Below are 12804 nucleotides of genomic sequence, written 5' to 3'. Positions count from 1 at the left end.
ACTGGCCGGGAGCCCCGGTCACCGGGCTCGGCCTTCGTCTGCTACGGCTCGTTACGGCCCACACGAACTCAACTGTCCCCGGACTTGGCTACGTACACGTGTGTATCTGCCATGGTGAGATCTGGAGGGTGTTGGTGGTGATCATGGCACGTTGACATAATGCATAAAGCCTAAGACTCCTCGCCTTCGAATGGCACCTACTGCAAGGCTCACGTGACCAGAGATCTCAGTGGGACGTTAGTCATTCATTGCATGTCTTTTGCCTTGCAACTCACTCTGGAAAGATGTTTAGATCCGTGCTCACGTAGTCGATATTCAGACGGGAAAGGCGTTCCTCTCTGCCTCGGGCGCATGGCGGATTGGTAATTTCCCCTTGAGGCGAGTTGTCATCACGCAAGAGACACAGACGCAGCGGCCGGTTGCCCAGGTTTGTCGTAGTGCACACTCCTCTACCATCAAGCAGCAGCTCATGATTGGCTCAAAGAGTAAGACCGCATTGTGCCTCGGTCACTTCTCTCCCAGCGGCTTCTCCGCATTCTCCATTCGATTCCCCACTCTCTTGAGTCTCCTCCTCTCTTTTGTTACTGTTCGACTGTTCTCCTCATGCGGGCCCTGGGAGCACCCAATTTTAAAATTTCCCCCACACAATCCATTTTAGTCTGGCGCCCCCCCATCTGAGACCGGGCATGACGGGGCGAGACGACAAGACTCGGGACGCCGTCCACTCTCTCAAGATCGCCTTGACCGCACGTATTCTTCGCCTCGGTCGATAATTCTAAGGCTTCCGTCGTTACCTCACCCTGGGTACGCACACACCTCTGGTTCCTTGCGGTTGGTAAGGGAAAACCCAGTGCGACAATAGACTCGGGTGCGCAGATACACATCCTTCTCATCTTACCCGACCTGTCTGCCCATGTGGCTGGGATTGTGTCTCCTGACTACTCTTGCAGGGTAAAACTGTTCTTCTTACCTTTCTTTTCTCCCCGCATTACTCGAGACCCGGGGGTGCGAGCTTGAATTCGGCAACGGGGGAGAGAACATAGCTGGGCCGCCATCTCTGCTTATGCTGCCCGAACAGCATTCTTTGTTCGAGATTGACGAATTGAATGCGACGGCGTTTCGTGTGCCCATCTTTATACGGATTCGTCCTCGGGGCCGGCCACGCCCACGCAGGCAGGCATCAGTTAGCCAATCATTGGGCGACTGCCGCCAGGCCATCACTGGCAACTTGCAAGGCAGCTCGGCTCGACGCGACTCGAACTCGATCCAGCCCGTTCGCCGTTCTCCTGACCCCGGCAACCCCATCCTCTCGTCCAATCCCACTATCGCGTGCTCTCCCCACCTCCGCTTCCTCCTCTTTTTCCCTTTTCCCCTCCCCCGAGGCCCCTCCCCTCCCCGCTTCCTACCCTGTCGCTCTTCTTTTGTCTTGTCCCCGTGGCACGTGTGGGACAGAAAAACAAAAATACCCCGAGCCTCTTTCTCGCCCGCCCCCAGCCTTCTGTGCCCTTTTCCCCCCCTCTGCTCAACATTACCCCGAGGTTCCCAAGCTTCTCCCGAATCCGCGTGTTGGCATATCGCACGAACGCCTGCAATTCCAGCGCAATCGCCCTCCTCGTGCGCGCGCGCCCTGCCCATCCCTCTCACTCTACGCCTGCCTGCGTCACACTCGCTCCCTGGACCAGTTTCCTCGGGGCTGATTTGCCCTCTGCCCGCCATCGCCCGGAGACTGCCATACCGAGGATGCAGCACAACGGCCATTCCCTTAGCAGCCGGTCACCGCCTGCAGCCAACACCAAGTCGATCCAGCAGCAGAACTCAACCCAGAGCCATGACCAGAGCCATGACCAGAGCCAGAATGAACAGGACTCTGACGACGGTAACCAGCTGCAGAGCGCCGACGAGAACGACCTTGACCAGGACGATCAGGATGTCACCCGTCTTGGGAAGCGCAAGAGACCCATATCTGTTTCGTAAGTCGTTCGGCTCCCTAGTCCAGTCCCAGTCCCCTTCCACTCAACCCTACAACTCATTCGCATCTTAACACTGATTGTTTGGATACCTCACAATCTACCACCCCCACACCTCGCTGCCTCTTTGCTGCCTGCTCTCTTGTTTCTGATATGTCCCCTGGTGCCTCGCTCTTCTCTTTCCCATGTCACCGTCTCCCGATCCTGCGCCTTCTGAGCAGAACCCCGAAGCTAACAATCCAATCCCAAGATGCGAGTTGTGCAAGCAGAGAAAGGTACCGTTTCCCTTGGCTTCCTTTTCCCTCCGTCTCTTGACCTTTCTTCCTTTGCTTTCCTCTTATTTTCTCTTATCACTCTTGCCGTTGCCGCTACCGTTGATGTCATTGGTTTCCAATGACCTTGCATTTCCCGCGGCTACCTTGCCTGCCCTCTTAATCACCAACCTCTCTTGCTCACCACTTTCTCATCTTTGAGCCCCCCGCTTTCTCTCCACATTCAGCCTCGTCCTCGAAGCTCGTCTTGTCTCTTACTTGCATGCGTAAGAACTGAGGCTGACCCCGCCGCGACTCTCAGGTGAAATGTGACCGAGGTCAACCTTCTTGCGGTTGGTGTAGTCGCAACGGTGCCTTATGCGAATACAAGGAACGCAAAAAGCCCGGTCTCCGTGCCGGCTACGGACGCGAGCTGGAGCAGCGTCTGGATAAGCTTGAGGAAATCCTCAGGGCCCATGCCGAGATCCTTCAGGCCACCTTGACCTCCAACCAACACCACGCCACGGCACCAAGCATACGGAATAGCAACCCGAGCCTGCCAAGTGACCACGGCACACCGCGCGAAACCAATGCCTTGTTCCGGCCATCCGAATCCATTCGGACCCCTCAGGCCGAGACGGCTCTATTCCTTCAAAAGCCGTCATCCTATCCCTCAACCACGCAGTCCTTGGAGTTTGGGATGCCGCCCCCGACCCCATCGATGCACGAATTCCAGGGACAAATGCCCATGACCAGCATGTCCGCGCCAACTAGCCACGTCTCTGCCATGTCCCACCCTAGCAGCGCGGCCCAGGAATACTATGGCACCAATCAAACGCAGCTTCATTCTCCGGACGTGGCCATGGCACAAAGCCAGGCCTCAACTGCACCCGATCAGGAGCTACCGCCATATGACCTACTGTACGCTTTGGTCGACCTGTACTTCAAGCATATCAACACCTGGTGTCCCATCCTTCACAGGAAGACGACGCTAGACTCCTTGTTTGGGCCTTCGACCTTGGAGGAGTGTGATCGCATCCTTCTGCATGCCATCGTAGCCACGACGCTTCGGTACTCGACCGATTCGAGGCTTACCGAAGAGAGCAGGCAACATTATCACTCAATCTCCAAACAAAGAGTCTTACTCTACGGCATGGAAAACTCTTCAGTCAAAGCCCTGCAAGCCTTGGTAATACTTGCTCTGGATCTGGTCGGCAACAGCAACGGCCCTCCTGGGTGGAACATCATGGCCTTGATCACGAGATCGGTTGTGCAACTCGGGCTGGCCGTGGAGAGTACCTCCTTCTCGGTCTCGCCCAATTTCACCTCCATCTACACTCTCAGGGCCATGATCCTACCAGAACCCAAGGATTTCATCGAGGAGGAAGCCAGAAGGAGACTTTTTTGGATGATTTATCTCCTGGATCGGTACGCCACGCTGGCCACTGCTTTCGAATTCGCACTGGATGACAAGGAAGTCGACCGAACTCTACCGTGTCGGGATGATCTATGGATCAAGAACCAAAAGGTCGAGACACGGTGGTTCCGAACCCACGATCACCCGGAGGACACGAATCCCGAGTACGACATCAACAAGCCAGAGAACCTAGGAGCTTTCTCGTACTATATAGAGATCCTAGCGATACTGTCCAAGATCCACAAGTTTCTAAAGCAGCCTGTTGACATCAGCGCTTTGAGCGACGTGGAGCAATGGCAGATGCGGTACAAGGAGCTGGACAACATGCTTACTTCATGGAAGTTCGGTCTCCCTGGTGAATATGGTAACATGGCAAAGCTGTTCCAACCCGGCAACAAGACACTCAACTGCGGGTGGGTGATGCTGCATGCCACCTATCACACAGCCGTCATACGGCTGCACTCCTCAGCCGCTTACCCCACAACTCGGTCGCCAATTTTCACCCCTTCCTACAGCGCTTCGCAGCGCTGTCACGGCGCAGTCGAGAACATCGCAGCGCTGGGTGAGTTCGTCGTCAACAGCGGTCTCTTGGCAAAGCTGGGCCCCCCTTTCGCCTTCACCCTCTGGGTGGCCTCACGTCTGCTGCTGGTCCATGGTTCTACCGTGGAGCACAAGCTATCCCCTCAGATCCAATTTTTCGTGGAGACGTTGCGGGAAATGGGTCGCTACTGGCCGGTGGCAGCGCGCTACTGTGTTCTTCTACAACGTGTTCTCGACGAGCATCGCGATAGTGAGCGGCAAGGAGATGGTGTCACGCCCAGTTCGGTCAAGATATTGGCCGACATGCGGCGTACGGCGTTTGACCTCGACTTTCTCATTTCTCGGCAACCCCGTGCAAATGGTATGCCTAACCATAGTCGGCTTCCAAGCGTTACGCCGGCGAGAACGCCGGCACCAAATGAGCTCGAATACCTGGACGTGTTTGATTTCTTCAACGTGCCGCGGTTGCCCGTGGGCAATGAGAACATTGTCGGTATCCAGCAGCATACCATGAGCAATTCCAACGGGCAAAATGGAGTCTCGTCGGGGATGGATGGCAACAGTGAGAACGGCAGCTCACATGCCCCGGCTCCGCAAGGCAACGAGTTCAACATTACAAACTTCATGGTTGACGCCAATAGCGACTGGTTGTTCAAGCAGGAGGGTGCCAAGTTTCTTTCATGAGCCACGATTCATGGCGATGATGACGGCATGTCTACTGGCGGCGGCGAGAAAAGGTGTTGGCAAGCGTGCTGCTGCTTTCTGGGACTGTCTTGGCGATATAATGCATCAACTGAGTAATGTCTCGTTTTCTTTCCCAATTGGCCCGACGTTCCTTCTGCCGGGGCACTGGCTCGACCTTTGGGCACTGTTGCAGCGTTTGCTTTTGTACAATCATGACAGTCTGGCATCGAGCGGGGGTAAGCGGGGGAGCCATAGTCAAGCTGGAAGGGATGCAAGAGGTTCATTCTGTGATACTTCTTTTGATTGTTAAATTTTTTGGGGGAGGGGGGTACAACAAAAGGAATGGGATGTCACGGCAGCTTCGGGAAACCATAATAAAGGGGAGGGGTCGTTGCCGAACCAGCTGCATACTCGCTCTCCTCAAGGGCACACACAGTACTGGTCTATCCACCGTTGCTCCCCTGACCATACGCACATGCAAAGCGGCTTTCGTCATGGTTCGCTCTTCTAGATCTCCGCTGTCCAGTCTGTTTCAAGCTTGCCCAACGACAGTTGTGCATTTTTACACGCGGTTGAGGCGACAAGGCCTTGTTGTACCGGGGTTTTGAAGAGAACGTTTTCTGACGAGTTGGTCTTCAAGATTATAGAACCCGATCGGCTTTTCATCTACTTTCAAAGACATGGGCTGCATCGAAACTCGAGCCGTAGCTGTTCGAAGAGACTCTCTCGCCAGGTTCCAGGACTTTCCTTCGGCAGAGGGCAAATACGACCAACAAGTGGCCAAGTCCCGGTGCTCGATATTTCCACGTGAAATCATTGCGAAATGGTGCCAAGACAGGAGACAACAATGGGTATATATATATTCGTGCTCAATATCAGACGAGCAGCCAGCATATTCATTACAACTGGGTTTGCATCATCGGCTCTTCACTAGAAGGGAACAAACGCGGCCCCTAAATGCAACGCGAACCGTCCCAGCGCACCAACGCCCGGTTATGATGCACCTCAAAACGCCCCAAGTGACAACAACTCAAAACATCCCCACCCCGCTCCCCTGCGAATGATCAACCGCAGCACACACTCGGCTCCTCAATGCCAACAGCAGTAGAGGTTGATGCTGCGGGGGCTTCCAAGACGACGCGGACGACGAGCCAGTCGCATAGAAACTTGCCAAGGCCAGCCCCAATGATGATGGATATGATGAGATACCCATTGTAGTACATGGCCAGCAACATGACAATGTATGCAAGACCGAACGTAGCAGCGTGGATTATGGACCGGATGAACTGCTGCAAAGGCGATGCACGGAAGACGAGGGTTTGCGGCGCAACGACGGCCTGGGTTTCGCAGCAGTTGGTTTCCTTCGGTATGCGAGCCTGGAGTTCGGCGGCGCGGGCTTGGAACTGGCGCTGGATGAGAGCATCATATTCCTTCCCGAGACGGCGGAAGACTTCGAGGAATACAGTGAGCAGACTAACACCGATGCAGCTGGCGGCAAACATGCCGCCGTTTTTTATCTGCCACGTTTCGGAGAGAAAACCTGGAGGCGGACGACTGTCAGCCTAGAGCCTATTAAGTTGTGTATGCCGCAAAGATATGTAACCATCGTTGACAGTATTGTCCGTTGTACGTACAAGCATCAATGGTGTACCAGTTCCACAGCATCTGACGACGTGTTAGCACATTGTCCCGGTGAAGTGTGCGGGCCTGACAAGTATGGGCGGCATACCGACATCTTGCAGTCGGCCGTGGAGCTGCTCATCGAGCCGTGATCCATGGTGAGCTTGGTTGAGAGTTGAACACGCTATCGAGAGCGAGGTAAAGTAGTCGGCCGCCCGATGCGTGTGATAGACGACAAAGGTCCGAATGGAGTGGACAAGAGGGTAACAAAATTGGCCCTAGCGCAGCAAGGCAAGCGTCAGAGTAGACGCAAATTAGCACAAAGCGGTTCTACTCAAGTGTCGCAAAGTGCTCAGGATTCAGGAGAGAGATGCGTGGGCTGCGTGATTCTTGATCGAGCGCGTTGATTGTGGTTGCGGACCGTCGCGAGTTGGTTGTATGGAGGGTAGCACATGTATATGTCTGCCGACGAGGGGATGCCGAACAATTTACAGAGTTGAAAAGAGACGTAACGTGCAGCGTAAGGGTCGCCCGGGTCTGGTTAGCTTGATATGTACACGGGAGTGTCAAGGCCCTGGTCTGTGAGTTGGAGAGCCCCGCATCGCCAGCACTGCGGAGGACTGGAGAGTGATGAGGGAGTTTACTTGTGGTTTAGCGTAAAGGCCAAGGAAACAGCTGGCTGATCCTGGTCAGTTCAAGGTGGTGGTGGTGCGCATGTTTCAAGAGGGGCAGAGATGGATGGCTTGGGCACGAGCATGGGTATGGGTCGAAAAAGATGGCAAAGGCTTCAGAGAGGGAGCAAGTAACAGTACGATGTACAGCACCGCCACTGCTACTTTAGGTAGTGTATCCTTGTAGTGCAGTATCACCTCATCAGGGAGGTCCAACGACAAAGAACCAAGAAGACAAGTCATGGCGACTCGGTGGAACACGGGAAAGGTTGCCACTGTGGGCAGTCCTATGTAGGGGGCCCTCTATCTTGCTCACACCTGCTCACACTAGTCCGCGGTTGGACTCAAGCCTGGACAAAAAGAATGCCGACTTGACTTGGGTTGATGAGGTTGGCTGGAATTGCTGGAAGAACTGGGCGAGATTGCCTTCATTCCCTCGTCCTTGCGCCTGGCGATAGATAGGGCTTCAACTATTTGCCATCATTTCAGCAAGCTTCGCCCATGTACAAGTAATGACTTGCGCGTCTGCCCAGCAACCCAACCCCATTCAAGTGTCATGTTTCTTGTCTGAGCGATTATGTCAGCCCGCAAATTGAAATCAGAAGCAGAAAGTGGCAAGGACCTTGACGGACCGGAGAGCCTCAAACGCTCGTACCGCCCCGGGCTCCGCACGCCAAGTGGGTCCCACATCTCTTATGACCCCGGCTGAGCTCCACTCCATGCTAGAAACTTGCTCAAAGATGCTCACCCGGTGCCGGGGTGGCGCTCTGCCACTCGGAATTATATCCTCGCTTTCTCTTTCACTGCAAGAGACTCTTCCCCCCAACGGCGCATTGCCCAATCGTAGTCTTGGTTTTTGACCTGTTTCTTACCTACCTACAGGCAACCCAAGACCCAAGATCCAGATCCAAGACCCCTAGTCCCAATTCTAATTCCATATTCAGCCCAGAAGGGTGGGCTCGAGGCATGTTCTTCCGTCTGGGTCGTGACCGCTCTCGGCCACTCTTGAGTCTCGCCATTTTCAATGACACACAAACTTGCTCAAGAAGAAACACAATGAGCGGGTGGCCCACGAGCCTGTATGGATTTCCGCTTGCTAACTATCACGACTAAACCTACCAATCAATCTACGTGGAGGTGCCTAGCGAGGCCCTTCCACCTCGTCGCCTGGATGATGTATCAAACTATCGCGGAGCCGGCCCCCGCAAACTAGAAACATACCAAGACCCTTACCTCAACTTACCACTCACCGGAAGCTCCTAACCAGAACCGAAGCTTGCGTTGCGTGCCGAAAACCTTCTCAAATCCCGCCTCGTCCCGTTTTTTTTCTAAATGCAGAGGATGCGACGATACCACATCATCGGTGTCACATCGTCCGTCTGAACTTAAAGAGTCTCCGCGTGGCCGGTCGCCGCAACTGTTTGTTCACAACCAGTCTCCTTGTCCTAACTCATCCCAGCCCGCCGGTTGCCAATATCTCTTTTTCATCTCCATGGCAGGCCCTCCTTCCTCCTGAGTCCCGTCCTCCCTCTTCTCATCGAGTTCATCTCAGCTCAACCAAGACACCATTCTATACTTCGACGGTCACTTCGGCCACGAGAAAGGACTTGAACCGCAAAAAACTTGGCTATCTGTTGCCGTCTCTCCTTTGACGACGAGTCCACAGAAGAAGACGGCGCTGAGCGCTGTCGTAACCATTTCCCTCGCCGGCTCAACTTTTACACAGCAGCAACCAACAACCCGAGCAAGCCTGCTTATCCGGACGACAGCCCTCTCCCTCGAATCATGGACTCTCATCTCCAGAGCCAGCTGGCTGCCCGCCATATTCAAAACATGAGCGAGGCCGCCTCACTAGAACCTCACTGGGGCTACGCAGACCGGGCGGTCCCCTGCACGAACGATCCTGGATCCTGCGCCTATCTCGACGTCGTCTACGGCTCCCATGATCTCGGCATGTTGTATGTCGGCATCTTGTGGATCCTCATTGGCATTATCTTGCTCCTATGGGCCGTTGGCCGACGAGCACTACCATCACTCTCTGAGGAAGACGTGCTACGCGCTGCTCTTCTTGAAGATACCCGCGCAAGCAAGAGCTTCACCAACCGACTGCGCCAAACAATCTCCTCCGCTGTGAACCGATACCTGCTCCCCGATTGCATTCGTCCAGTCTTTGGCCGAACCACTCGCCTCCAGGTCTTGATTCTTGCCGTATTAGCGGCATACCTCCTCGTCTTCTCGTTCGTCGGCATCGTGTACAACACCTGGATTACCCCCGTCAAGAAGATGCCCGGTGTTTACAACACGAGAGTCAGTCTCGGTCCTTGGTCTGACCGTATAGGGGTCCTCGCCTACGCCCTAACGCCCTTGTCCGTCCTCTTCGCCACTAGGGAGTCTATACTGTCCCTTCTCACCGGCGTGCCCTATCAGAACTTCAATTTTCTTCACCGTTGGGTTGGGTATATCATCGTCATCCAGTCCAGTCTCCATACCATTGGTTGGTTGGTCATCGAGGTCCGCTTGTACCAACCTCAACCCACCGTTGCTGAAGAGTGGATTTCACAGCTCTATATGATCTGGGGCTGCATTGCGCTGTTCTTCCTGATGGCCCTCTACGTTCTCAGCTTGCCCCCTGTCATTCGCCTGACTGGTTACGAGTTCTTCCGCAAGTCTCACTACGTCCTGGCCATGCTGTATGTCGGCGCATGCATCGGCCATTGGAAGAACTTGGAATGCTTCATGATTCCAGCTCTGGTCATCTGGTTCTTGGATCGTGCCGCCCGCGCTGTGAGAACCGCCTTAATGCATCACAACTTCATTGAGGGCAAAGGCATGGGCTTCTCTGCCGCTCAGGCTGCCATCACCCTTTTCCCGGATTCCGAAAATGGCGACGTCGTCCGCCTCGACTTTTCCCACCCCCATGATTCTTGGAGCATTGGCCAGCACTTTTACTTGTGCTTCACGGAGAGTAGCATCTGGCAGTCACATCCTTTTACCCCACTGAACGCTCCCGTGACCGTGAATGGGAGGACCAACCATTCTTACATCTTCCGCGCCAAAGGTGGAGAGACCAAGAAGGTTGCAGAGATCGCTGCCCGCAAGTTAGCTGCTGCTCCAGGAGAAAAGAGTGAGGCTGCGCCTACGACTTCGGTTGTCCTAACGGGTCCTTACGGTGACCCGATCGTTCGGAACGTCACCTCAGATGTCAACGTACTATGCGTTGCAGGCGGGACCGGCGTGACGTACGTTCTCCCCGTTCTGACGAGCTTGAAGAAGCACTCTGCGGGATCACGGAAGCTTGAGCTTGTCTGGGTCGTGCGTCACATGAAGGATGTTGAATGGATCAGGCCTGAGCTCGATGCTTTGGAGGTCGGGGAGGGACCAAAAGTCATAGTTCGCATCTTCGCAACACGCGATGGCGGCAATCAAGTTTCGGCGTCTGGGCGATCCGAGTCTGAGTCGACGTCCGACGGGGGAGAGGCCACCGGCGAAAAGCAAATCGAGACATCAGCTAGATCGGTGGGAGAGGTAGCGTCTAGCGATGCCCCGCGACACCCCGAGATGACGGCAGTCGTGCGGCAGTTCGTGGATGCAACGGTTTCCGGTAGGACATCGGTCTTCGCCAGTGGACCTGGAAGCTTGATGTCCGACATTCGAGAGGCTGTGGCGCAATGCAACTCGGCGAGCAAGGTGTGGAAAGGGGAGGAGCGTTACAATGTGTCTCTCGTCCACGATGAGCGAATGGAGCGATGATTTCTTTTGATGTTCGAGTTTATCTAGATACCATTTTATGACCTAGGCGGCCTTTATACCCAGTGATGCAAGGCATCTAAAAATACATACTTTTTGCCTGTAGATGTACTTGCATTAGCCTCTAATAGTGAATACTAGTATTGTAGGAGCGCTATTTAGGGCTTTTTGCTACTTAAGTTTTAACTATTTAGATACAGTAAGCTCCTTATCCTTCTAACTAGGTAGTAAGGGTAAAGTGTAATGCCTAAAAAGGCATATAGTATAAACACATAGTATTAGCGCATATCCTACACTTAATCTTACAAACTATTATTTCTCTTTTAAAATACGCTATTAATACAGCTGTAGCAAATGTTAACCTTTTAACTTCTTAATATATTACGCAATATATAGTTATTTACTCTTAAATCTATAGAGAAAGGGTTTCTCTATTTTCTAGATTATTTACTAGGGAATCCCTAGTATTCTACCTAAGAACTAACTATAGAATAACTAAGAAGATATAAAGAATATACTAGCTATTCTATAAATTAGCTAATAAATAGTAAAGCCTACTTTTTATTAATTTATAAAGAAATAGCAGCTGCTAGCAAATAAAAGAGATATTAAATTTTATATTTATTTATTTAAACTTAAAGTATAATAAATAGTAGTATAACTATTACTTATTAAAAGAAGTAGTTAATAATTAATAACTTCTAAAGACTAAAAGGGAAGAAAGAGAATTAAATTTAGTTTTAGCCTTTCTTTAAAGGTTTAGATAGTATAAAAGGAAAAGACTTATATATAAGTCTTTATAATTACTTTATTAAATAAAAAGAAAATAAAACTTATATTTAAACTTTTTTTTAAATTTTTTACTTACTTAGTAATTTTTATAAAGTAAGTAAGAGTAATACTTTAGTATAGTAAATAGAGTTTTTTTTATCTACTTCTAATTTTACTATAACTTAAGGCTTACTATTTCTTAAGAATTATTTTTAGGCTACTTAACTTACTACTACTTACTTATAAAATAATAAAGAACTAAATAAAGCTTTCTCTTAAGTAATAATAAGAAGCATATATTATACTAAAGAGAATATATATTAACTATAACGTACTTGCATAGCGAGTGGGCTAACATAGCGAGCAGGCCACTCCTTATCGCTAGAAAAAGGCCCTTTTCTAACTATTTATTAAAAAGCAGGTTCTTAACTAAAAAAGACCTAGTTTTAAGCATTAGATAACAATAAGAGTTAGATTTTAAGAAATAATAGTGTAGAAATTATTGTCCCCTTCTAACCCTAGGTTCTTAGTAATCCTCTTATCTAAAGGCCTAGATAAGGGGTAAGCTTAATAATATAGGCTAGAAGGGGACAATAATTTCTACACTATTATTTCTTAAAATCTAACTCTTATCATTATCTAATGCTTAAAACTAGGTCTTTTTTAGTTAAGAACCTGCTTTTTAATAAATAGTTAGAAAAGGGCCTTTTTCTAGCAATAAGGAGTAGCCTGCTTGCTATGTTGGCCTACTCGCTATGCAAGTACGTTAAAGTTTTTATTTAAAATTATAGAAATTTTTAGTATCTTAAACTATATATTTAATTTATTATAAAGATATTATTAAAAACTAAGTAAAATACAAAAAGATCTTTTTATAAAAAGTCTATTATAAATTCTAACTTAAGATAGTAGATATTTAATATTAAAATACTATTACTACTACTAATATCTTCTAAAAAAAAGTAAGACTATTATTAACTTTTAACTAAAAGATAATAATTAACTTTAATGTAGTTAAAGCCTATAACGTTATTAAATTGCTTAAGAAATTAAAAAGGAAATATCTACTTCTTAAGACTTTTATTTAAAACTCTCTTAATCTTAAGAATAAAAAAGAGAAATAAAAGAAAAAGAAA

At 50.3% G+C, this 12804-nt stretch overlaps 3 protein-coding genes across 3 annotated transcripts; 2 read left to right on the top strand and 1 right to left on the bottom strand.

Annotated features, from left to right (window-relative positions):
* Nucleotides 1-1740: 1740 nt before the first annotated feature.
* On the top strand, nt 1741-4859 carry CDEST_14128 (uncharacterized protein; the record flags this gene model as incomplete). Its single annotated transcript, XM_062930284.1, has 3 exons — nt 1741-1970; nt 2218-2242; nt 2541-4859. The coding sequence occupies 3 exons, from the start codon at nt 1741-1743 to the stop codon at nt 4857-4859; spliced, it is 2574 nt and encodes an 857-aa protein (XP_062786335.1).
* Nucleotides 4860-5177: 318 nt separating this feature from the next.
* Nucleotides 5178-7013, bottom strand: CDEST_14127 (Putative Ctr copper transporter). The gene is made up of 3 exons (XM_062930283.1): nt 6589-7013; nt 6494-6524; nt 5178-6399 (listed from the first exon to the last, which is right to left on the bottom strand). The coding sequence occupies exons 1-3, from the start codon at nt 6634-6636 to the stop codon at nt 5924-5926; spliced, it is 555 nt and encodes a 184-aa protein (XP_062786334.1). The 5' UTR covers nt 6637-7013; the 3' UTR covers nt 5178-5923.
* A 1131-nt stretch (nt 7014-8144) lies between these two features.
* On the top strand, nt 8145-11000 carry CDEST_14126 (Putative ferric reductase, NAD binding domain, ferric reductase transmembrane component-like protein). The gene has a single exon (XM_062930282.1). The coding sequence runs from the start codon at nt 8936-8938 to the stop codon at nt 10898-10900; it is 1965 nt and encodes a 654-aa protein (XP_062786333.1). The 5' UTR covers nt 8145-8935; the 3' UTR covers nt 10901-11000.
* The last annotated feature ends 1804 nt before the right edge of the window (nt 11001-12804 follow it).

This window comes from Colletotrichum destructivum, chromosome 9, assembly GCF_034447905.1.
Source record: "Colletotrichum destructivum chromosome 9, complete sequence".
NCBI lineage: Eukaryota > Fungi > Ascomycota > Sordariomycetes > Glomerellales > Glomerellaceae > Colletotrichum > Colletotrichum destructivum.
This window is presented reverse-complemented; position numbering and strand designations above follow the sequence as displayed.

Excerpts from the sequence above, each read along its gene's own strand:
- CDEST_14127 (XM_062930283.1), bottom strand. The coding sequence starts at position 6,636 with ATGGATCACGGCTCGATGAGCAGCTCCACGGCCGACTGCAAGATGTCG. Across the intron at positions 6,525-6,588 it reads CGGCCGACTGCAAGATGTCG|ATGCTGTGGAACTGGTACAC; the intron begins GTATGCCGCCCA and ends ACACGTCGTCAG. Across the intron at positions 6,400-6,493 it reads CTGGTACACCATTGATGCTT|GTTTTCTCTCCGAAACGTGG; the intron begins GTACGTACAACG and ends GTCCGCCTCCAG.
- CDEST_14126 (XM_062930282.1), top strand. The coding sequence starts at position 8,936 with ATGGACTCTCATCTCCAGAGCCAGCTGGCTGCCCGCCATATTCAAAAC.